The sequence below is a fragment of the Colius striatus genome, chromosome 1 (genome assembly GCF_028858725.1).
Source record: "Colius striatus isolate bColStr4 chromosome 1, bColStr4.1.hap1, whole genome shotgun sequence".
Classification (NCBI taxonomy): Eukaryota; Metazoa; Chordata; class Aves; order Coliiformes; family Coliidae; genus Colius; species Colius striatus.
The window spans coordinates 127852048-127878113 of record NC_084759.1 but is presented as its reverse complement, the minus strand read 5'-3'; the positions used below and the strand labels follow the sequence as shown (position 1 = coordinate 127878113).

Below are 26066 nucleotides of genomic sequence, written 5' to 3'. Positions count from 1 at the left end.
GATTGCCCCTACATCCAGCTGAAGATGTAAGCATTCCCTGCCTATGCACGTAGCACTGTCTGTCTTCCCTGTGCCTCTTCTCACAGAGCTGCATCCCTAACTGCTTCACCACCCCACACAAAGAGATATGGCATCACCTTTTATATTGAATCTTCTCAATATCAGCTCTAGGAATGGTCGCTCCCACTCCAGCATTGTCCTTTCCCATTCATTGCAATTCTAACAGTTGTTATTTATTTAATTATTTTAAGCTGAGCCTTTGCTTTTCAGGTGCCCATATAAAGCAGCTTCTAGAGGGCTCATTATCAGCACAAGTGGACTTTGTCATCTACCCCCCCATCACCTGGTCTAGCAGGGAAGGAAAGGGAAAAATATATGCACAGACAAGGTCATGTGCAGGACAACAGCACTAAGCAACAATACCGAGTGCTGAAATTGGCCATGATTTCTTATATACATATTGCCATTGAGAACAATGATTTATCTGGAGCCCCCAGAGACACCTCTAGACTTAAATGGACTTTGGCTCAGGCCACCTTTGTTTGATACAATCATTTGCTTTAATGGAGTGAGTAAAATTACTCCAGTTCCCTCCTAGTTTGAGACACAGCTGATTGAAGAAGAGGGTGGGGAGGCTGCAGTGTGAGGGAGAAAGAGGGAATAGTGTTTGAAAGCAAAGAAATTCTACCACTTCTGCTAATTGTATGAAAGTCAAAAGCTGAGCTATAAATGGTAGTGCAAATCTAAGATTATACATGATATACATGATATCATTGGCAGCCCTGTTATTCAAACACAGAATACTACATGAAGCAGATATAGAAGAACTTAGTGTTAGAAAGGCTTTTATCTTCACTTGTTATACTGCTATGTGTTATGACAAGTCATTCCCAGCCTAAGAAATGTAGTGCACCACCAGCAGCATTAAAATTATAGCTACTAGAAACTGTAACAGTGGACTCAAATGGCCCCTGGTCTTTGGTGAACAGACACTACAGTCCGGTCACAGCTCAGATTGCGTTCTCATGAAATGTCTGACACTCATCTGTCTATAATATGCCAATGAATATGCAAAATACTCTTTTTGACATGAGAACTCACTTCCTCATCCAATTAATCTAGTGGAAAGATGTCCTGCTGTTTTCAATAGGCATTAGATCAAGCACAGGAGTGGCTGATGATGAACATTCAACACTAACATGGGGCTCAAAAGGATGGCAGATATCACAGTTTCTGCTCATATTCAACAGCCTCTGTTAAAGCCGAGGCTCATGAGAGAGGCTCATCAGGGATGACTCGCTGCAGAGTGGCAGAAAATATCTGGAGTTGTTTTCAAAGTCAACTTGAATACATATTTGTGTGTAGGATTTTTCCTTTGAAAAATTCAATATGCAGAAACCACAATTTCTCCATGATAAGAGGCAGACAAAGAAAAGAAGAAAAGGAGCTGTGAAAGGCAGCAGCATGTTGCAATCCATTTGAATGTTTATCTGCAGCAACACGTAGAGGTGGATTCATAGAACCAGATTTAGGCAATGAGGAGAGGCTCTCAGGTCAGATCTCCTTAGGTGCCTCCTATAGTTATGGGCAAAACAGGCAGGTCCATGGGGTAATTCAATCCACCTCTGCTCTGAATCATCCTGGGAGGTGGCTGACTCCTCGATGGTAATGAGAACCTGGGGCATCTGGTTGCCTAATTCAGGAACCTCTGACGGTAGTGTGAGAAGCACAGAAAATGGGGCCCAGAGAAGTCTATCAAATATCTTTGATTAATTCCTATTAAAATGAATTAGACCTATCCTGGCTTTGTGAATGCTGAGATGCAAGAAGTGAGAAGTGCAAGTTAGAGTGAGCAAATGGGATGGATGCTAAAGAGTCAGAGGACCAAACTTTGTTCTGTGTCCATGATTCCATGATATGCATGGGTCACAGCAGTGTGTTAAGGAAAAATGGAGCATTGGCAGTCTTTGTGCTGCATGGATTTTCAGATTTATGAATGAGACCTGTAAAAGCTGGTTATAAATTAAAATAGTCCTAAGGTGCTACAGCAGTGACATCCTTGTTTAGGCCATTGGATCCAGTAGAGTGATGGCAATGATAGAAAGCAACATTTCTTTGATGGTGGGATGGTGAAGACTCACAGCAACATACTATGGTTCCTGAAGAAAAACAGTTTCTCAGCCTTTGTTACAGGTTATCAGTGCCATGGTTAATGTACAGTTGAAGAGGAGCCAGAGAAAACCTGTTTTCTAATTCAAGTAAGGAGTTCAGCAGCATTTTGGGGAGAGATAAGACAGTCTCTAGAGCTGCCAAGTATGCTTGGGACTTCCAGGCAGCAGGAGTGAGTCACAGGGAGGGAGAGAGAGAGAGAGAGAAAGAGAAGTGAGCTCAAATCTGGGAAGGCAGAGAATGTGGGTGGAAAGCAAATACCATTATAGATCAGAGGGCTGCTGTGTGAGTCAATTGAATCCTATAGATACTAATATTTATCATAAATACCAGAGACTTTATCAACCATGAACTCTCAGAAAGTAGTAAATGAAAACTATTTCCTGGGATTAGAAGGACCAGAGAAGAAGATGTAAGTGGAAGAAAAAGTGATAACAGGACTGTGAAAGCAAGGAAAGGGGTATTGTGGAGTACAACAATGGAATATGGATTAGCAGCAATTATGTGGCATGGACAACAAGATCAGATCATTGTATTTTCCAGAAAGGTGGTGTGTTGTTTTTCCCAATTATTTCTTATTAAAAGGGTGCTAGAATGCATGAAAAATACAACAAACCCCCATCTTATTCTGGTGGGTTTTTTTCAATAACTTCCTAGGTTGCTTCTAGGGAAATCTGTCAATGCAGAGGTCACCATTTACTACTTTTACTTGACATTATCTCTCACAAAGGTCTGCCCTATGGGGTCAATGATTCACTTCTTTCTTTGGATCGTGTGCTGAGGGGTGAAGAAAATGATAAAGACTGCAAAAATCTTACATAGTTTTTTTGATTTTAATAACAAAAAAGATGGGGAAAAATAGAAATACCTCTTTGAAGGCAAGACAGCAGTAAAAAGCCTAGGGAAATACACAGTTTTCTTTGAGTCTTTTAGCGTGTTATTAAAATAAAGCCTAAATTTTGGACTTTCACAACAGCAGAAGTAACTTTTGGGTTTTTTTTTCCTTTTCTAGAGGAGAGGTTGCAGTGAATTTCAAATATAATAGTTAATGTTAGACTCTAAACCTTCTCAGGTGGTTGCATCTACGGGTTAATTTGAGCAGTATTGAGGATGGATATAAGGGTGTGAAACCAGTACACAGCTGATCTAAGTTAGACCTACATATACAAACCAAGGCAGACAGGGAGAATTTTAACCTGAAATTATAGGAGGGATTTTTATGCATTTAATTTTATGTTGAGGCTTTTTCTGTTATGTGGCTACCTCAGTAATTTCTGAAAAGACAGTTCAGAAGACTCTTAGAGGCTACAAGAAAAAGATACTGCCCTGACCTTCATGAGTGTTTCTCTCATAACCTCCAGAGTCTTCTTGAACAGGAGTTTGCAATTACTATTGGAGTTGTGTCTGAACTTGACATTTGAAATCTCCAAGTTTGAGTTAAAATTTCAGTTTAAGTAGTTAATTCTTTATTTTCTGAGAACTGCCAATGGATCCTGAGTATGGCTCACACCTAAATGTGCATTAGTATGTGGTCTTTAATTCACAGTCTCATTTTTCTACAGGATCCCTACTGCAGGAGCACACTGTCTAGGGTATTTATTTAGAGTAGCTTGTGGTCACAGGCTTTCCTCCAGGAGCTGTGATTGAGCACCGGCTTCCTGGAGGGGAATAGGAGGGTGCTGTGGGTCAAGGATTTGAGTGTTGCCATTAGGAACCATGTCCTGTCCCTTCCTCTACTCCAATGGCTTGTGTATTACTAGCTGAGTCATTTACACTTCTTTCTCTTCATTTCTTTTTCTTTTCTTTAAAGTTATTGGTAGTTGCTCCCTGTATTTGATTGCTGGATTTGGGTTCCCTGGATGTGACTTGCTGAAATACGGAGCAATCCCAGCTGCAGCAGTAGTCAGAAGGAGCAGTATTTCAGTCAAAAAAAGAAAAGAAAAAAAGAGAGCTGTCAAGCTCAGTTCCTTGAGTTGGTGAATATTTCATAGCTAAATCTTGCTACATTTTTAAGATGGAAGTAATCATGTGTCTTCTCCTCAAAGGAGTATCATGAAATTATTTTTATGCAATTCTCACACATCACATTGATCATCAGTACACAAAAGACAAGGTCAAGCTAGAATTCATCAATAAAATAAAGTCTGAAGTGCTAATAAAGCCTGAGGTGTGCTTGATGAACAGGGAGAAAGCAAGTCAGAGTGATTCCTTATCAAGAGAATGGATCTACCCTGTGCACTATGCGGAGAAGAGGGTCTTGTGGAAGAAACATTGAACTGTAGGCTGTATCACTGTGCATACACAGAAGATGGATGAATTAACATTTCATTGTCAGTCCTCATTCTGACTTTTTCTAACTTACAAATACTTGACCTCACAACCTTAAAATGTTAGTCTAGAGTTGCTTTCTATCAGTTAATAGTATATATACTTGAAGTGGTTTAAATGGGAACTGAAAGAATTAGCTAGGACATGAATAAGTCTTTCCATATTCGATTTTCTGAGGCTTCCTATATGATATCATAATATATTGGTTCACTCATTTTTAAATTAACAATTTAATTGAAGCCTGTTATATCCTAGAATTTAACAGTTTGAGATTTTAAAGGCATTGCTCAAATTCATCCCTCATATTAGTCTAATGATTTTGGTATTTCACTTATTGCACCATTATCATTTTGGAAGGTTAATCCTGCTAGCCTTACTCACAATGAAGAGATACATCAGTTTGACCTATTACACTGGACTCCTTTGTGTCAACAACTCAGTAAATGGAGAGACGTATTTGTATGCCTTTGCAGGGAAAAAACTCTAGAACTACTTTGTGCCTTGTCAAAGAAACAGAAGCATTCACAGGGCAAATTAAAACTTTGCCACACAGCCGATGAAAAACTGGTAAGTGATAATTTCACGCATCAGTTTGCTAAAGACTACACATTACTTATAACCTCTTGGTTAAATCCATCCTTATACTCCATCTCTTATTAAAATAAGGTGTATTTTTAGATAAAGATATTAGAACACACTGTAATTTGTATGGCTGATTACACTTCACAAGAGAAGGAAAGTAAGGTGAATGGCTGGGTGTGAGCATAGGTATGTGTGCATGTGTGCAGGTATCTGTACCAAAGGAGGAGTTTACTATCAGTTGAAAGAAAACACAACCCTGTCAATTTCTAGTTTTGCTTTGTTTTTTAAAGAAAAAAACCCACAACAACATGGAAAATGTGCAACCTGCAAGTCAGTCTGTGTTAGGCCAGGGTAAATGAAGAAGGATGGTAGTTGAAGCAAGATGTCACAGAAAATATCTGAACAGAAGAGTGGTGATCTGAAGCTGAACAAAGCTCATGGAACAAAGATCTTCCAGCTTCACAGTGATCAGCCCAAATTCTGTCTAGAGCAGCATTAGTTGGAAGATATCAACACAACATAGCTGCTGTGTGGTTGAGAAAATTAATGTTGTGTCTTGACAGCAGCTCTCCTACGGGTCACAACAAGCCACAAGAGGAGTGATGGGCTTTGAAAAGCATTCACGTGGAGTCTGGATCCTTTTGGGCAGGTGCTGTAGTTCTAGGTTTCTCAGATGAGTAATTTGTGACCTCTTTAGGGGTCAAAAGAGGGCTTGGGTGATGTTATAGTTTTAGACAGCAGCATGCAGCTACTTCATTCCTCCAAGGTTGGAGGAGTGAGAGGCAGCTCAGGTATGGGTGTCCTGCAGTTACACTAGTCAAGACACAGTCTGGTGGCTTCAGTTTGTTGATAGGAGCTCAGCTCCTCTAGACCAAGGGAGACGTGCAGCAAGAGAGAAAGGAAAGGACATTGAAGCTGATCTGACATAGTGCTAAGGTCTCTCATTCAGAAAGACAATAGAAAGATAAATAAATGTGGGGAAATACTGCACTAAGTATATGTCAGGGAGGCTTCCCATGACATTTAGAAGCCGTAAACGTTCAGAATGTGGAGGATGTTGAGGCAGACAACTAAAACCAACAAAACTTAAGCTAGTGTCCAATAACTGCTTGGTTTTGATCCTCTATAGAGGTGTACATCTGTTGGAAACTATTACTAACAATTTTCTAAGAACTCCTGTGTGGGGTTTTTATCCTTTCCCTTTACATTGTATTGTAACTGTTGGAATCACTCAACCCCAAAAGGGAACAGGCAGTTCTGCAAGTTTCAATAAGCTATGAAGAACTGAGTAAGAGTTTGCTTGTCAAAGATAGTTCAAGTGAAATGTTTCACTAAGTTAAGATTGTATGGAGCCTTTTAAGATAATCTTCTCCAGCTTTTCCAATAAAATTCATTTGGTACTTTGTGAAGCAGATTAATTGCTACATTCAAATTCAAACCAAACAGGATTTTGCTTAGATCTGTTCCTGAGTATTAAAATTTCTAACAGTACCTATTGCTAGGACTTTTCAATCCCTGATTTTTTAAAATCCTAGGCTTTTCTTTATTTCACACAGCAGAGGTTTAAAAATGATATGGTTTGCCTGTATATTGTCTCACCGTGCTCAGAAGAAGGTTCAGAACGTGTTAGATCCCATTGACAGCTGATGCCAACTAAGAAAATATAATGGAAACTAACTCACTGTAGCAAGTGTAGAGTTGTTGTAGCAACATTTAATTCCTTGATAACTTTGCTGTACAGAATTCACAGAAGTCCAGCTTTGATTCCCAGCTGCAGTAACTCGTAAGATCTTTACAGGGACCTGCTTCTTCATATTTTCTTTTTACTAATCTATACCAGTGTCAGGTTACAATTTGGCTGCTTTCTACACGACTTTCCTTATGACTTAATACAGGCCAGGACAGCTGTAAGCTTGCAAGTCAGCAGCTTGCAATCAATATCAAGGATCTCAGACACTAGGAAGACAGTCTGTCAATAAGAAGAAAATAAAAGCCACCCGAAAGTTTACCATGCTTCAGAGTAAGGGATATTTAATTCCATCCCCTCTGTCTTGAAGTAACAACAGTTAAAAATTATTAGCTAACTTCTGTGTGAGTTTACAGTATTAAGTGAAGTGCAGGTGATAGTGATGGAATCCTCAGTGTTCAGTGCAGAATTTAAACCCATGAAGATATAAGGGCAGTACAAAGCAACCAAGCAGACAAGTTGCTGCAGGGAAATATAATACAACTTTTAATTTTCACACTGTTGATTCAGATCATGATGAAACTAGTAGTTTTGAATGACATGAGTTTGACCAACCTAGGGATAATTTTCAGCAGGCCAGAACACCACAGCTACCATTTTCCGCAATTGCCTTATTGACAGTTTCTCCCCAAAATTTAAAGAGTGAAAGGTTATAGAAAAGGAATTACCTTTTCACCTTTTTTTCCGGTTCAGTATTAATTACTGCAATTATCAGGTGTATAGAAGGAAATGAGGAAGTACATCTGCTTCTAGAAACTTATCAGAAGAAATGTGTCAAGATTTTTTTCGCGTGACCACATTATGGACATAAATGGCACTGCAACAATGGATGGCAACAGGTTTGGTCTATGAGATCTCTTTCACACAGAATCACAGAATGATAGGAGTTGGAAGGGACCTATAGAGATCATCCATTCCAACCTCTTCCCAAGATTTCTGATTTTCTCTGGTTTTTCCAATCACATTCCCGGAAATCCTTAGCGTTTCAGCCAGGTCTTGCTGTAGAGTTTAGTCAGGTAAAGTGACCTTAGTAGGCTGCAATTTATTAGGTCCCTCTACCACAAACTGTTATGTTTCTCTTTTGTGTTTATTTTGTCTTCTGAGTGACTAGTTTTTTTTTTGTCATGGAAAACAATTTTATTCTTGATGGAGTTTTCTCTGTGTTAAGAGTTCTATTTAAACATAAGGAAAAACTATTTCACTGTGAGGGTGAGGGAGTACTGGCACAGGTTGCCCAGGGAGGGTGTGGAGTCTCCTTCTCTGGAGGTTTTCAAAACCTGCCTGGATGTGTTCCTGTGTGACCTGATCTAGGTGGACCTGCTTGAGCAGGGGAGTTGGACTAGGTGATCTCTAAAGGTCCCTTCCAACCCCTACAAATCTGCGATTCTCTGGGATTCTGTGATTCTGTCTTATGCAATGATACTGTGTAGAGAGGGAAGATACACTGTGCTGAACATTTGGTGGAGCTGAGAATAATCCCTTCACAAAGAAACCGTCCGTGTTATGTCTTTCAATGAAATACCACAAGGGTAGTTTTGAACTAAATAACAAAACTGACTAGAATTGATCATGGTAATTATGGTTCAAAAACTGTTTATGGTATAAAAATTACTACAATGTCAAAGATCTTGTTTGAAAGCTGCAGTTCTGTGAATCATACTTTCTTCTAGCAACAAAACAAGAAGGATGATCACTCTCTTCTGTGCAGTGTGGATCCATTCATTGCCATTTCTAGAAAGTCTTGATATCTTCGAAATTCTCGATTTAAGTTGAAATGTAGCAAGCCTGTTTAGTAAGTCTGGCCATACTGTAAGCCACCCATGATTCCTCTGTGGTAGCACATAGCCAAAATCCATCCTGACATCACTTCATTTCTGTGTTCAGAAAGCATCCTAACAAACACACAAAATCATACAACTTTTATGAGTCAGAGACACGTGCACCCATGCTTTGTATGTGTTGTCTATAACTAAGTCACGAATGTATGGTATTTCTGTCACTACTGAAGGGATATTCACTGGGTTGTCCCACTGGGCCACAGAGTTAAATACAAAACTATGTCTAAATTCCTAGGTAGAATAATTTAATTCAGAACTGAAAAATATCAGCCTTTCAGCAGGAAATGGTATCACACTTACGTAATCAACAGATTTCTTACTCCCAGCTTTAACAGAAAAAAGCGAAGGTGGTAGTTGTACAGACCAAATGCAGAAAAACTGTTTAAACAGAAAGAGGAGAATACAATTTTTCATTAATACTTACAGGAATTTTACATAGGAAAGTATAATTATCTGATTTTCCATCAGTTCTCTGATTCCAAAAAATGCCAGAGAGTTTTTCACACCACAAGAGATCAAGCCCTTTATTTAATCTCTGAGAGGCAACATCAAACTGTAGGATATGCGTCATCATGTATCACCATCTATTTTCTTTGTGAATTAAGCATTTGGTATCTCCAGAGGAACTGGATTTTGAGTTAGCATAAGATCACATTGTTTTGTTCTACAACAAATACGCTGATTCTTGTTAGCTTTTGGGAGTTGGTTTGTGATGTTTGGATTGTATTATCGGGATCATGCCCCATATGGGTTAGTTATCAGATCCTTCATGAAGCTCTAGTTTTCCAAACGCTAAACAAAAAAACCCCAAAGGGGTGATTTTCTTACTCTTGTACTTCTGAAAGACAGAAAGAATGCTGTGGATTTTTTTTTTTTTCTTTCTGATGACAGCAAGTTTTGAGCATAGCAAACAAGATGCTTATGAGAGGTGTAATGTATACTTTAAGACATAACATTAAGTTATGCTTTTATAATACCTTTTTTGGTGAAAGCCTTCAAAATGTTGTCTTTATTAAAGTAACTGAACAAATAAGTATGGTGTTGACTCACTGCAAATAGTTTTTCCTTTAATGTAGAGATTTTGACCACATTCTGTAAATATATTTTAGCACACATCAGAAGTCAGAACAAAAGTGCTCAGCTTGGACAACACCAGCCACCACAGGAAGAGCCTAGAGAAGATGGATTTTGAACAACATGAACCTTGGTTTCTTTTTTTTTTTCCCTGGAAGTCTGTAGGCTGGACTTCCCCACACAGAAAGGCAGTTTGTGTCTCATGGTCAAATTTTCAAAATAAGCAAGATTTCTGTTGACCCTCCAAATGGGTGGCCAGCTCATCACAAAGAATTGTCTGTCAACTGAGTAGATTTGTGACAGGGGTGAGCGGTCCTACTTACAGCCTGAACCTATGACCTCCTAATCCTATCTCATGTGTAATGCCTGCTAGACTGTTCAATGGTCATTAGACCTGGGTGAACAATTTGGACAAAAAAATCAAGTCATTCTGGGGATTAGAGATCCAAAGAAACCAAACTCCATCTCTCAAAGTTACTTTGGGCTTTCAGCTTCCACAAAATTTTGTATTACAGTGGTGTTTTTCCTGGGCTAACATTTGTTTTGCTGTGACAGTAAATTTTCATCCTGGATCTAGTATAGGCTAAGCTAGGAAAACTTGAGGATATGACGTAAATTCTGTATGTGTGAGCTAGGTAAACAAGTTGAAGGATTCACTTTGATGGCATAATGCAACAGTAATAAAATAAAATCAAGCACTTTAATTTTTACTAGGGATGAAATGTCCAGAAGTTGAAACAAAACATTAAAATATTGGCTTAATTCTAAAGCTGTTTATTAAAAAAGATTGAAATCTGTACCATATTCTATAGAAAAATCAATGAGTTATGCAAATTCAGAAATATCTAACTATTTGGACTCTTAATCTTAACTCCTAGGGCCCCTTAGGCCTAGAAATTAAACAAAGAGAGACTGAATTTCAGTCTGCAACAGAAAGACACTTTTTCACCCACACATGTCATTCCTTACAACAAAAATTTCTTTTGCTTTGTTTGGAGACATGAGAGAATGTCCCAGTAAGGCTGGAAGCAATTCCACCTCATTTCTCCTAGTCAGTTCACAGATCTCCGGTTAGAGCAATTCTCATGTGCAATTCCGATTCTCAGAAGTGCAATGAAACCACAACAGGTCAAGCCTACTTTGGCTGTAGTTTGCTGTGAAACTAATTTCCTCTGCCATAACTCCACTCAATACTGCACCAAAACTTGGTTTAGACTTATTCAGACTATGAATTGATGGGAGCCAACACATACAATATTTTAAAGACTCTTAAAATAGGTGTTTTTAAAACACAATCTTTTTGTATTTTAAGTATTTAGTGAGGATACTGTTACTTGTCAGAGTTTGACAGTTTTTGCTGTCTCAGACACCAAAACTTAATGCAGATATCAAGCATAATCTATGCAAATTGTGTTTTTACACTTTTTATTGTACTTCCCCTCCATCTGCCCCATGTTTTCAAAGTCAGATGCTGCAACTCCCCTTATTTGCAAATCAAAGGACTAATGTTAACTGCACACTAATTGCACAACTGCTACTGCTCCACTAATGAGGGAGTGAGACATAAGTTCAAGAAGTCAAAATATCCTTGCAGGGCCTATTTGACACAGCTGCAAGGTAACTTTAACACTGGACCCATGCAGTAACTGAAGAAATTATGGGCAATGGAAATTCATTGTAAAATGAGGACTATATAGTCACTTCAGGTTTCAACTCTGTTTCTCTTCTCCCTCCACATGTACTCATTTTCAGGTTTGGCAGTGTTTTGTTTTTATAAACTTACTATAATTAATTTTCATTCTCAATATGATCCCAATAATTTCTCAAATCAGCTAATTCTCCCTTACCTACAGCTATCCCAGAGTGTGTTGTGGTTAATTCAACATACATTAGACAGGGATCCTTGGTGTTGCAGATGGCTTGAGGTTTCTGGTTCATAGTTAAGTCAGCGGAGTCAGTTGTCCCTCTCACACAGGACATCTCTACGCTAGACAAAACCTGAGAGGAGCAGCACTCTTGCCTTTTTTCCTATGTGCCTTTTCAGACTGTGATGTGAAGGAAAGAGGGACACTTTGGAGACATAGTATTGGGACATAGTATTGCTAAGCAAGAAGGGGTAAGGGCATGATATAGAAGGTGCCCACTGATCACAGCTGTATTGAAGTATGATCCAAATTAGAGTTAAGGTCAGCCCAGTATCAGTAGGCAACAGGCAGCATCCAGATTGGCACTAAATGTGTGCGGTAGCAAAACCTTATTGTTATATCCCTGAAGGGCACACTCCCTGTGGGAGTCTATTTCCTTCAGAACCAGTCATTATATTCAGTTTATCTTGTGCGGAAAAACATGGATCAGTGGGAGGGAACACTGAAAAGAGTGATAGATATGATCAAGAGGTCTCATGCCTGAGAAGAAAAGTGAATGAGGACTTTTTTGATGTGCAGGAGATTTCTAAAAACGTAAAAGACAGTACAAGATCTCTGGGGACAAAATGTTATTTCCATTGAGTATTAAAGAAGAAGCACTGTACTTTAAGTGTAGAAATTCAGGGGAAATAAGGTTAGGGTGTTTTTACAAATAGTACTAAGTATCTGTTAGGAGTGAGAAAGGTGTAGTTGATCCTGCCTCAGTGAAGGTGGATGGACTACCATCTCCTCAAGGTCACTTTCTGTCCTCGTTACTCCCTACTGTTGTTAACACTGTCCTATCACCATTCAGACAGAAGTGATTACCACATTGCTTTCTCACAAAACTCTCCCGGGGGAATGCAGCTCTTTCAGTCTCCAGTGTTTGTGGTCTTGTAATATCCTAATGGGAGCCTTTCAACGTAATCATACAGTGGCCAACTCTGCAGATTGCTGTGCATGCAGACACCAGTCAACAAAATGTTTTGGCATGTACTTACAGATCCTTTCATGCATGCGTTCCACTGGTAGGCGTAAAGACAGCCACATACCTTGTTCTGCCAGGTTTGGCTTAACATCATATACGAGGGCATGTCACATCATCTGGGTAACCACTGGGAGAAGCTAAGGATGCAGGTTGCAGGTTTCACATCTTGGAGCATGTCCACAGCTACATTTGGCTACAGTTGCAACTGTTTTCAACCCTCACCTTCAAAGTAGTGGGTAAGCATCATAGAGCTCAATGATATTTAAGTTGTAGGTTTTTGATAGTTTCATATTCAGTTATAGTCGATGATGCTGTTGTTACTTAAGTTTTTCTCGTCTAGAATGTTTAAGTGCAATTCAGATAGAAAGGTTACGCTTCTCTATCAATTTCTATTGCACTTATGGTTAAAAAATCAGTGGCAAAAAATGACTGCATTGGGAAAAGAACAGAGCAAGTATTTGCTAGCAGTGAAGGAAGATTTATCTGTGTGCGTGAGTCTGGCAGAAGATGAAGACTAGAGTGTGACTCAGATATAGCTGTTAAACCATAATTAACCTGCCCTGAGTGCTCACTGACTGACACTGCATAGACCACACCATCTGTCTATATATACAACAGATTTCATACACCTCATTTTTAAGTAGCTGTTTTAGTATCACCTCTGCTGGCTCAGCTGTGAATCCCAAACGTTTATTATCACTCACATCTTTAAATATGTTCCTTCTTTGGATTATATGGCCATAAAGAGACTTCTTCAAATTATTAGATTTAGAAAGAGAACTGGAGGAAAAAGGCATGCAAGATGCTCATAGCCAACAGCATCTTCAGTTTGAAGGCAAGAAGCTAAATTGGGGTCAATATACAACTTAACGAAAATGCAGGGGAATGCTTGCCTGTGCATGACTGTCAGTGTGTATGTGTGATCTTTTGATAAAAGATTTTAGAAGGAGAAGTATTCCAATTACTTTCACAAGCTTGTAGCGATTTGCAAAAAGCCAGAGACACACCCAACACGGGCCACTGGGATAATAACACAGATGCACAACTTTTATGGCAGCCTACCAAATTTAGAAACTCCCTCTGGAAAAACAACTTAAAATGGCTTTTGCTAATCCTTCTGAACACCTGGAATAAGCTCAACAAACCAGGCAACTAGAAGTGGTTTACAATGGCTCTTACATCACTCAAAATTTAAATATTTAAATAAGGAACTGAAAGAAAGTTTAGAGATTCATGGATAGCTCTGTTGGGTGTTACATTGTTTTGCACCAGTGTTGACAGTTCAGATTATAAAACACAGTGTTCTTGTTCACAGAAGGCCCACATACTGAGTACAATAGTGTTTCAGATGCTTGACGGTCTGCATAGGAAAAGAAAATATATATATTTTAATATTCTACAGTTTCTAGAGTATATCAGCTTTTTTTTACCTTCAAGTCTTTCTCAGACTGTAGCCATTTTATAGTAATGTCCAGCTTCTGGTAACAGATCGGAAAGTCTGATGAATCTTGTAATGCAGTAACAACCAAACCCTGTTTCTTTCTCTTACTAATGTAAATAACCTCATGTCAGCAAACTTCAATAGGATAATTCATGTAAGGAAGTTAAGTATAAATTATCTATCCAATGGATCAGGATTTCTCCTTGCATGATTATCAGGAGACGGAGTGTGTTTCACTGAGTGCAAGGAATGCGGGCCTGCTCCATAAAAGTGGCAAGCAGTTTTGCTTACAGTTGGATACGATGATGCAGAAAGGGTGGAAATAATTTTCTAATTGGGAAATAAAGGTCACCAAATGGACTCTGAAGTGAAAAAGTATGGTTAGTTAATAAACTAATAAGCTATTAAGAAAATGTTTTTACAAGAGCAGTTCAGTTTCGTATTTGCTCAAAAATATGCTGCTTTTTTTTTCTCCTTTCACTTTTAGACAAGTATTTTTTAAAAGTATATAAAAAAACCCAAATGCAGCATTTATCTACTCTGTATTTCTTAGGTACCTGCCTTAGTGCAAAGCTTCTACCTCTTTGATTCATTTTGGGATTTGGTATTTACTACGAATTCTTCATGCAGGCACATACTGTAATACTTAGGCTGACTTGGAGCTTAATAGAAAATTTCCCATGGAAGCAACATGACAGTAGAACAGACTGCCCAGAGAGGCTGTGGAGTCTCCTTCCTTGGATGTCTTCAAGACCCAACTGGACATGTTCCTATGCAACCTGATCTAGGTGAACCTGCTTCTGCAGGGGGGTTGGACTAGATGATCTCTAAAGGTCCCTTCCAACTCTACCATTCTATGATTCTATGATCAGGACAGAATCAAGGCTATCAACTGTGCATCTAGTATACTGAAACAAGTGGTAGGTCACTTGTATTTAATATGCTGGTCTTAACAGCATTTTCCTTCTTTAAATCAAGGCTTTGCAAGATCTACTCTGAGCTGAAGGGGACTTTCAGGACATTTCTGTTTGAGGAGCATGTTAATGTTGCAGTCACCCTAATGAGTAACCTCCTGGTTGCCAAACTTGTCCCAGCAGCAGGACAAATATCCAGGCAATCTCAGGTCTTTTGTTCTTACACTGCAACTTCTGACAGTTCACCTAAAGCTAGTCTGAATATTTCTGCAGGAGGCTGAGCTCATAGCAAGGCAATGGTGCAGAAGTACCCTGGTCTGAGAGGTGAACTAACTGTTCAGCTAGTTTGCATTTCCAATACCAGTGACAGTAGGGAAGTTCTATCTGCTATGTAACCTGAAATTGAACAAATGTCACTCTGATGCTTCCATTAGCTTGTATCTGTCTAATGTCACCGAGTAATGTGACATGGAATTTTGCTTACTGGTAGCAACATGACAGTACTACCCATAGAAAGGGTGTGGGGCCTCTAAATCAATAGAAAAAATATTAGAAGAGTCAAAATATCTTCATTACAAAGGCAGATAACCTGAGAGAAATTGTGATGTAATTAGTTGCTCTGAAAACTAGTGTAATTTGAGATAAAGGTAAAAGTGGACCATTGAGGAGAAAAAAGTCTAGGGCTCTAGGCTCTGCAACTGAACTAGGAATATGTCAAGGAGGCAACAATCTGTCTGGTACACTTGGGTGCTGCCAAGGATGCTCCCAGTCCTGATAGTGACTTTCTTATCTCCTACACACCTGTGCAGGAGACACAGTCCTACCCCTGATAATGTGGCATCCTAAAGCTTCATAATCAAGAGAAGACTTTACGGTCTTCATCTTCTGTGTTGGCAGACAATGGTCTTGTCTTCAATGGGACAATGAGAACAGATAGAAACAAGAAGCACTGTCACTAGTTTAAACAATACACTCATTCTAAACGTAGAAACTGGCCAGTGAATAAATCTGACAGCATCAGGCCTGTCGGTTTTCAATTTTAGTTTTGTTTGTGGATGTTATTTAATTTCATATCCTGATATCTCATGGCCTTAACAAAAATTTACCACTATGAAAATAGCAGTGAGAAAAGAAGTAGTAAATCATGACTTGGATATACACAAATCACTGTATTTGGTGTATAAAAATTCAATGTCACTGATAAAGTTGTCTTTTGCTACTAATGTGAGACCAGTCAGACAGCTTGATTTGTGGTCTTATATCTGTGCACAAATAGCAACCTCCAGTGGTCATTTAGTCCAAATTGCACATTGTGTATGGGGTCAATATGGCATCTCTGTCACCTTTACTTATAAAGGCCTCTGAGGCTACTTTGTATGGCTCTTCATGTGTAGCTTAAAGCCACATATATATTTTCATCCTCATGATTAACAGCCACTGCAGTGTAGTCTTAAAATTAACACAAAATATTAAATTTTCCAACATAATGACTCATTAAAAGATTTTCAGAATTTATTCTCATTTACTTCTCAGATCTTATCTAACAAAAATGAGTTCCAACCTGAACCACCATAGTAGTAAAGCCAGGTGATTTCCTGTAGACTCACTATTACATGCTTTCCTCTTTCAAATTTTTGTATCCTAGCCATGGAAGCCCTGCGCATGCAAAGCCAAAAAATTAACGTAGGTCATGGTTAAATGGAAAATAAAACAAAGCACATATTTTAAAATATATTCCAGCAACAGTGTATCTTTAAGATTTTAAACCCACAATGCTTACCTGTTATTAACTGACTGATATTTTAGAGTGAGATAACCAATGAATGTATGCTTCTGTGCATGAGAATTGTTCTACCATGGTTGCAGAGCCATGTGTCTGTGACACACTTTCATCAGGTCTCACAAGTTAAGCAGGGTCTTGGTTGGGACTTGGTTAAGTCTTGGTCTTTACCTGAAGGACTTAATCTTTCTCTTCCCCTTTTAACCTTTTCACAAGAGAGAGCAGACTGGTAAATCTTGGACAAAACCAAAATATGCAATCCATCTATGCATGTGCCCCATGTGATGGAAAGAGTTTATTTATTCTGTTTTGCTATATGAAAAGCATATCGAAAGCATGGATTTTACATCTGGAAGCGTGACATTTTTATTTCTCCATAATAATATTTTTCTGTAGACACAGAAAACCTGCAGCTTATGTCTTCCAACCATGTTGGTATTTCAAAGTTGTATTCCCCCACAGAGGAACTGCAATATTTCACCACACTTACTCTGCAAGGTAATTTTGCTTTCCACTGTGGTAAATCATTACAAAGTAAACAACTCTAACTTTCTGTTAGATATCAGCATGACTCTTTCTGGTGCTAAAGGAAAACAGAAAAGTGATTCTGTGAAAGCAAATCATATCGTTAGACATCAACACCAACTACAAATGTGCAACAGGGATCTTGGCATTCAGGAATGGTTGGTTTTGTTAGTGACGGTGGAAACTGCTTGGTACTTTGCAGGGCATAATACGGGTGTATGGATACTTGAAGAACTGAAATGATAGATCCTATTAACTGTGTTTACACAGCCATTAAAAAGAAAAAAACATGAAACAGAAGTCTTCCAGTTTGATTTCTAAATCTGATAAGATCCTGTTTTTTTTTTTTAAGAAAACAAATCATTTTGTAACAACATCCTTTTTCATTAAACTTACTCAGATAAGCTCAATTATGCTATGTGTGTCACCACCTTCATTACTGGCACGACCAAAGCAGGAATATTCCAGCCTTTTAATGGATTTCATCATGCGTGCCAGGAGAGCTGTTGTCTTCCTGAAGCTCCCAATACAGACCTATCAGTTTAGCATAACAAACACTTCTTGAACTCCAAATTGCTTTGGAGCCAATGTTTCCCATACTTCAGATATTTTTGAGATCCTATTTTATTGATTTTTGTATATACAAGATGTGAATGTTTTCCACCATATAAAAAGATGCCCTTAGATTAATGTGATTTGAGACAAGAAATAAAAAGCTTGTTATATAATTAGTTTGCCATGTGACTCCAGAATGCCTACTCTCAGACAGTAAATGTCCAATGTAAATTTAAATGTCTAAATTTCCACTGTGAAAACAGCAAATATGAGACTTTCCTTACTGTAAAAAAATTAAATATAAGTAAGCTAGAGACATAACAGGTCTTCAAGATATCTTATTGCATATCAAGTGTTGTCCTACTGTCTGATGAATAAAAATTATTACAGTGGATCAGTCAAGCAGCAAACAATGGATCACCTTACAATCAAATTGGATTGCTATTTTGAGGGTAATTCTCAGGAAACATATGTTCACACCTGTGCTGCTGCTTCTGATACTTGGTGTAAGCTTTTTTTTTGGCATAAACTAGTGGGGTAAATGGCACTTCATCAGGGACTACCATTCTATGATTCTATGATTCTATGACAACATAAAGGTATAACCTCCAAAGAGCTGAAAACATGTGTGCCTTGAGGACACCTCTTGTTGGGGTGCTTGCTGCTGTGGTGTAGCCTGTGAGCTTGGGTCCTAGAGGCAGCATGAGGGCGACTGTCATACTGGTGCTGTGACCTGCAGACATCTCTCTGCTAGGCACTATCCTTCCTCTCCTTCATCCTGAAGTTTGCTGCCAGCTTATTGGCAGCCATCCTGTGCCTCCCAGTTGACACGTAAGGGAGGGCATGAATCCAAGTATTCCTCTCATTGCTACTGTATACAAGTATGGGGTCCTTGTTCCCACTCCTCTCTAAAGCAGACATTTAGCCCAAGGCACACCCCACACTTGTGTGAGTCACCCCTCAAGCTTACCTGTCCCACCACTTTCAGTCTCCATCATGCCTGCAATCACACTGTATAATCTAGGGGTCTCTTTTTCTGATTGACCTCCTCAGAGAAATCTTTGCCTTTCATTTAATGGGAGCAACCACATTGCTGTCCATAGCCCCCAGGTCTGAAGGCTCAACTTGGAACTCCAGCACAGACAAATGCACCTCAGGACAGTACCACACAGCCCTGTTTGATCTCCACTTCAATAACATGTATGCTGAAAATCGAAAGCCTAAACATATGCAGATGGCATTCAGAGCCCAGGATGCTCCTGCCAATTTCTGCAACTGATGTATGCTCAAAATATTTACTTAGGAATTCTTAATTAAGTAAACCATTTGGTAGTGGTGTAGTGTTTCAGATGAGTTGCAGTGTCACCACAAAATATCTCGGTGGTTCTTTCTAACAAAGAATCCATTATGGGGATTTTTATCAGAGGCGATTGGGGTAAGTTTTCACTACAATGTGCCGAGGTTTAAGTTGTACAGCTCCTCTGCTGTTAATGGGATTTGTGTGGCTAAATCCCTTCATTCCTTGCTGAAAATAACCCCCCTGCCCAACAGCAGCTTTAGGTAAATATTGAGTTGCAGGTTTGGGGGTGAGATCACGGTGACCCTATCAGTGTCTGTTCAAAAGTGCTTACAGTCAGACTAGCTCAGCAGCTTGCGGGGAAAATGTGCACTGTGCTGCTATGAAGTCAGGAATACAAATGAGCAAGGATGTTGGAGGAGAAGGTGTAGTTTCTGAAGCCACCCTTGGTCTGCAATAAGATGCTATTTGACCAGGCCAATGATGACTAGAGGAGAATTTTTAGATCAGTATTTTGTTTTGTTTTGTTTCGTTTTTTTCCCATTAAACAGATTAATATCAACTTAGTTAAGTGCTTAAACTGTATGAAATTTTTTATTGGTTTAATCTTTCTATTTTACATGTATTTGCCAGAACTGAATTTTAAGCTTCTTGGAGAAATCTCAGTACACATACTTACCTGTATAAGAGCTTAGAGACAAATCTGAAGAGTGGTTATTACTACCTGTTTATGTAGGCAGTTCTATTTAATAATTTTGTAAAAATTTGGATATTTTTAACAATAAAAATAATAATTTTCCTCATGTAGCACATGTAGTTGTACAATTCTTATAAGGAATTATAAATGAGGAGTACATTTCTCTTCTGACGAGCAGTATTGTGTTACATTTTATGTTCTTAAAACTCACGTGATTTCAGGCTTTACTGTTTAATTTCTGAAGTGTTTATTAAACCCTTTACTTTATTAATTGCTTGGAATATATAGTAATTGTCATGGTTTTGTTGTTTCAGTTTTTCCACATGACTTTATGAAAGGGAAAGCCAAAGTTGTTTGGGTCCCAGAGAGATGACAACCATAATAGGAGACACATTTAGAGGGATTTTTTTTCAACAGTAGTCGTTTGTTTTTGCATAATTAAACAAGAACTATTTCAGAAAAAAAAATGAAACTTGTCTCCCACTGCTACAAACTTTTGCTTGCTATGACTGCAATCACAGTTATTTTTTCAAAGAATGGAAGATTTGGTATTTCAGGATTCCGATGAAGAAACCAGGCCTTCCAAAACATTGCTTCCCACGTTTATCTTGTTGGAACCTTCAACTGCAAGTTTCTACCCAAATCCAGATCAGTGTTTCTTGGGTTTTTTTGGTGTGTGTTTTTTTTTTTTTTTTTTTTTTTTTAATTTGGATGTAACTCTGTTTATAACTGCTACTCATATTTTTAAAAATTTGGTTTTTTTAGAATGGTGGCGGGGAACACACCTTTAGAGATCATCTAGTCCAACCACCCTGCAGAAGCAGGTCCACCTAGATCAGGTTACATAGGAACATGTCCAGGCAGGTCTTGAAGACCTCCATGAAGGAGACTCCACAACCCCTCTGGGCAGCCTGTGCCACTGCTCCCTCACCCTCACAGTGAAATAGTTTTTTCTTATATTTAAGTGGAACTTTTTGTATTCCAGCTTCATCCCATTACCTCTTGTCCTGTTGCTAGCTACTATAGAAAAAAGAGATGTCCCAACCTCCTGACACCCATCATTTAGATATTTGTTAATAAGATCTCCCCTCAGTCTCCTATTTCCTAGACTAAACAGCCCCAGTTTCAATGCTGGTGTTTCCGTTGGATTAATGACTAAGTGATGAAGAAAGGTGAATGTTCTCCATATGCCAGCCACTGTTGTTAATTGCTTAAGAAAAGTGGCATTATTCCACTAATGCTGTTTAGTTGACTAACCTGTGTGGATCAGGTTTAATTGGATAACCCAACACAAAGCTCCAAAGCATGAGCAAGCTATTGTGGTGCAGGATGGTTACAATTACCATAAACTGTTCCAGAATTCTTAACAAAGTGCTGCAATCGGGATTTCCCTGTGATAAGAATCAAAGAAGTTTGCACTGCAGAGAAAGATTAGATGGGAGAAGATGTCAAAATGTGTCACGGGATCTACATTTAACACTTATATTGTGAAACATTCTTCATCTTGTAAAAAAAACCCTATGTAGCCTTCAACCTGCAAGGAGCAAGTCACAAATCTCCTGAATGTGTGGCAGAAGCACAAACTGAGGGATGCCAGAAGAAATAGTGGAAAAGAAGCTTGAAATGCTGTTGGGTACATTTCTTTAATACAAAAAAAAAGTTTTCAAAACCTCCATTTCATGATTCAGCATTTCTTTTGGCACCAAAATTATAGTAACAGTTTAAAACTAGGCTAAACAAGTCTGAGGGAATATACTGGTAAGTTCAGGCCAGAGAGGGGGAAGTTCCTGGAAGTAATAATACAAAAACTAAGAAGACCTCCTCCGCCCTCGATAATTGAAATTTAATTCTTTTAATAAGGAATGTCTTAGAGCAATTTACAAACCTGTAATAATTATAATATCCTCACAATACCTTCTGAGGTAGATATAACCATTCTAATTTTCTGAATGAACTGACCCACTGCGTTAAAGTACTTTGGCCAAGGCCTATTCCAAAAGTAATGGGAGACTAAAGAATCCACTCTTCAACCTAATTATGAGACAGTAGCAATGTGTATGGAGGAAGTAACTAAAGTGAAAATGATACATGTGGTAGATACTGTAGCCAACTCTTTCTTGCTTTCCATTGTTTTGGAAGTCCTCTAAGTTATCAAGATAAAAGTGGAAATTGCTTGGGCTCAGAATAAAAAAAAGAAAGTTGCCTTGTGGCTTTGAATAGTATTCTTATTTTTTATTTAAAAAAAAATAATGTAATATACAAATAATTCTTATATATATATATTTACCAGTAAGTTGTTCTTGTGTTGACAGTAAGTTGACGACCATTAAGCAGCCAGGGGATTAGAACAACCTGTCTTGTACACATGTATCGAACATCAACTTGAATTTTGAATGCTTATGCATGTCTCTTTCTTGGAACCCAACACTGGATTCCTTCAGGATTAGATTTTCCTAGGAGGGTCAGTGTCTGAAGCAGCTCCTGCTGCAAGGGAAATGGGTTACTAGCTGGGGAGGTCTAGCAGGATGCTTGGGCACCTATGTTGTCCTGGAGAATGGGGCAAAGCCAGGTGGAAAGGGTGGGGTAGGGATGGGGCACAGATGGAGTACAGTTTGGAAGGCACTTGGAGAGCTGCTGCATATGCCAAGTCAGGAAGGTGGTGCTGCAAGGAGCCCTGGCTGTTGATCTGCTCTGAAGAATGGCTGTAGAAATTCACCCTTTACTCAGCTGACCTACTGCCTATGTGTCCTGGCAGAAAGCAAATATTTGACATAGGTTCCCTTCAGGAGAAGAACCACAGAGTAAGCTGTAATGGCAGAGTTCTCTGTATTTCTGGCATATTCAGGTTTTTTACTCTGTAGCAGATCTCTGTCCCTTGTCATAACTTCAAAACCATGAAAGGGACAGACCCAGATCCTCATAGAATTTGAGAGAGGTTTCTGGAATTCAGAAGTCATCAAAGAGTATACATTTCAGAATAGAACACATCTACTATAAAGGAAAAATACTTTTCTTTCTGTTTTACTGCAACACTTTCAGAATATAAATCCTACTTGAAGTGGAAAATTGCTGAAGTCAGAGAGATAAAAGTTTCCTGAGCTATGAAAGAAAACAATGCTTTTACTTTTCAGTATTGAGAAATATTTCCTTTTTAAAAAAATAAACATTGATACTCTCTCCTGTGATTTCTGAAGTCATAAGATAATATATAAAGTGCCATTGTAAAGGTCGGTGAATCTTATTATCTCTACATAAAACTCACAATGTTTTTTTTAAGCTTATCATATCTCTCAGAAAGTCCTGATTTAAAGACATCATAATTTAAATATTTGATTCATTTGTTTAAGCAGAGGTGGCCCAGAAGCAAAATACTAACTCAAGAATCTTGGGGACTCGCTGGTTCTAATTGATGGTTCAGCTTTGTTGCTCAGTACTTGGAGGAACATAGGCCTGAGTACTCCTGCTCCAAACACTATGAGTGGTCATAGCTACAACTACATTTTGTTCATACTGTCTTTTAATAGGTAGTGTCGCATGGCATGTATGCTCTCTGTTTGCAATACCTTGTCTCTACGCCTATAAAACCCACCCAAGCCATAAACAAGATACCCCAACTGGCAAATTTTTCACGGACTGTTAACTTTAGAAAATATGCACAAATATCTATTAAAGGCAGATTAAATTATCATGAAATTTCCATTCCACATTAAAAATGGTATTTCATTTTGTTCAGGGAAGAGTTCTTTGCTTCACCTTTTTTGCTCTGGCTTTACTGTAGTTTATTGAAATGGCAAAATGAAACACTGGTTTTGTTGAAATGCAACTTTTACATAATTTCACAGTTACTTTTGTGATGAAGTTGATAAATTCCTATAAAATTCTTCAATTTTGTTTAGTCAATATTTTCCAAAAGGAGCATTTCCAGTTGGAAAATTTATCACTAAGAAGAATGGCTTAAGTTGGTGTTCAAGATGAAGAAGAAGGTACTGGGGAAGTTAGTCTGTATCCTGTTACTAACCTATTTATATGTGGTGACTTCTGTTAACTGTGAAACTCCACTAAAACCCAAGGTCCTGCCACATGATCTGGGCAAGCATCTTTATATCACAGAGACAGCCAGCAACTGCAGTTGATAGGAAAGTGAAATCACCATTATGATCCAATACCAGACTGGGACATGTTAGAAAGTGGAGAGAGATTTGTGGAGATACCTGCTTGCAGGTGATGAGAAGCAATAATGCTCTCAGCACCCTAGTTTGCCAGTCAAGGAGCAGGACAGTCATCTGGTCAGCGTGGTAGAGGCTTTTCCAAGCTTTGATTGTGTATCTGTCTCAGGATTCATCACATCAAACTAAGGCCCATTTTGCTAATGCAGCTGTACTTCTCCCTTTGCTCTTGCTAAGTTGTCCTGAGCCAGTTGAAGCATTCTGACATGGTCCTTGCTAGTACTCAGTAGATATGACCTGAAGCATGTCTGAACCTATACCTACGTTGTCTTATTTTTTCAAAATATGGCCACTTAAAATGATGCCTTTAAAGATGTTGAAAAACAAGCCAGTAAAGATGTTGAAAAATGATCTAAAAAATGAAAAATAAATGCCCTAAAGTGAAAACATATGGCAGATGTGAGTTGTATGCAACCTTTATAACAAATTCTGGAAATACACTTGAAGAATGAGAACTACAAATGTTTCTAGTCTGAATGGCACATATTAAGGGTTACTCCTATGTCCTTCATGATATTGGCCAGATCTAAAAGCACAGTTATGTTGGTGAACTTTCATTAATCACTCAATACTCTGAGTGTAATAATGGGCAAGAGGGTTGGTAGTATCAAGTCATTCTCTAAATTGTGCTGAATAGTTTCAAATGAGGGATGAATGAACTGGCTGCAGTAACTAAAACACTAAGACTGAATCTGTGTAGGCCATTCAAAGCAGACATGAGATTCACAGAAAATTACCACCATTTTTTGCTTTTAAATGTGTCTTGCTTTCCACATTTCATGAGCTGATGGCACTGTGTAGGTCCTGAAGCAAAAGTGCCAAAAATACATTTCTTTGTTGTTTCTGGCACAAGTCAAATAAGGAATTACTGCAAGATTTCAAATTGCTTTCACTAGACCAGAGAGTTTGGGATAAGTTGGCATAATTACAGTAATCCAACTTCCAGCCTTTCTCCTTTTGACCAATGCCTTGCCTGCCATGTGGCAAAATAAACTAATGGCCTCAATTTGATTATAATGTGTCTTTCTGCCTTTTTTTTTTTTTTTCTTCCTTCAGAGCTTTGTCATCTGTAGTGGCTTTAGGAGCTAATATAATCTGCAACAAAATCCCAGGCCTGGCCCCTCGGCAACGAGCAATCTGCCAGAGCCGCCCTGATGCCATCATTGTGATTGGGGAAGGGGCACAAATGGGAATCAATGAGTGCCAGTACCAGTTTCGGTATGGGAGATGGAACTGCTCTGCGTTGGGAGAGAAAACAGTCTTTGGACAAGAGCTTCGAGTAGGTAAGGGTGTCTCTAATATGGTCCTGAAGTGATCTATTGGGGATGGTTTTCTTTTAGCTTTCTCACTGTGGTCTTGCAAAGATTTATAACCTTCTGATATTTGCTTATTGGAGTTCAACAGTGATGCTGCCAGAACAACTGTGGTCTGTCAGTTTTCACTCATTGAAAAGTATCTGGCAAGAGACATGAAATCTCTAATGATGTCTAGATGAAGTCATTCATATCTATGCAACGTTGTACCCAGCAATGACCCAAATGCCTGAATAGGCATCCAAGGACACAGACATCACACTCCAGGAAAATATATTTCCTAGTGTCTTCCCATTAAAGGTTGCCATGATAACTGTGGTACATATTATAGGGAACTAAAACAGTTCTAAATAAAAGGGAACTAAAATCATTTCCAAAAGATCCTTCTGCAGCTTTCTCAAAAGCTAAAGTAATGGGAAAGTCCCAATTAGCTCGTGGAAATATAGTGCATACAAACACCGGCCTTCCAATACATGGCAGTGATACACATCCATGTTAGTGTTGCTATCATACTGTAAAGAAAATACTGAAAGTGATTTGAGCCAGGAAGCCTATTAAAAAAAAAAAAATACAGGACCTTGGCCTGACAAGCTGTTAGCTGACAGAAGTTAAATTGATTACTTTCCATTTATCCTATGTCTGAAATTATTTCTTAGGGGACATTACGCATTTTTTTTCCAGCACTGAG

The 26066-nt window shown here is 38.6% G+C and overlaps 1 protein-coding gene across 2 annotated transcripts in view; it reads left to right on the top strand.

Annotated features, from left to right (window-relative positions):
• WNT7B (Wnt family member 7B) overlaps window positions 1-26066 on the top strand; it is a 91182-nt gene that overhangs the window by 26720 nt on the left and 38396 nt on the right. For both annotated transcript variants that reach the window (XM_061988795.1, XM_061988794.1), the window contains exon 2: window positions 25122-25348. In XM_061988795.1, coding sequence (XP_061844779.1) covers window positions 25122-25348 — 227 coding nt within the window. The remainder of the gene's footprint in view (window positions 1-25121; window positions 25349-26066) is intronic.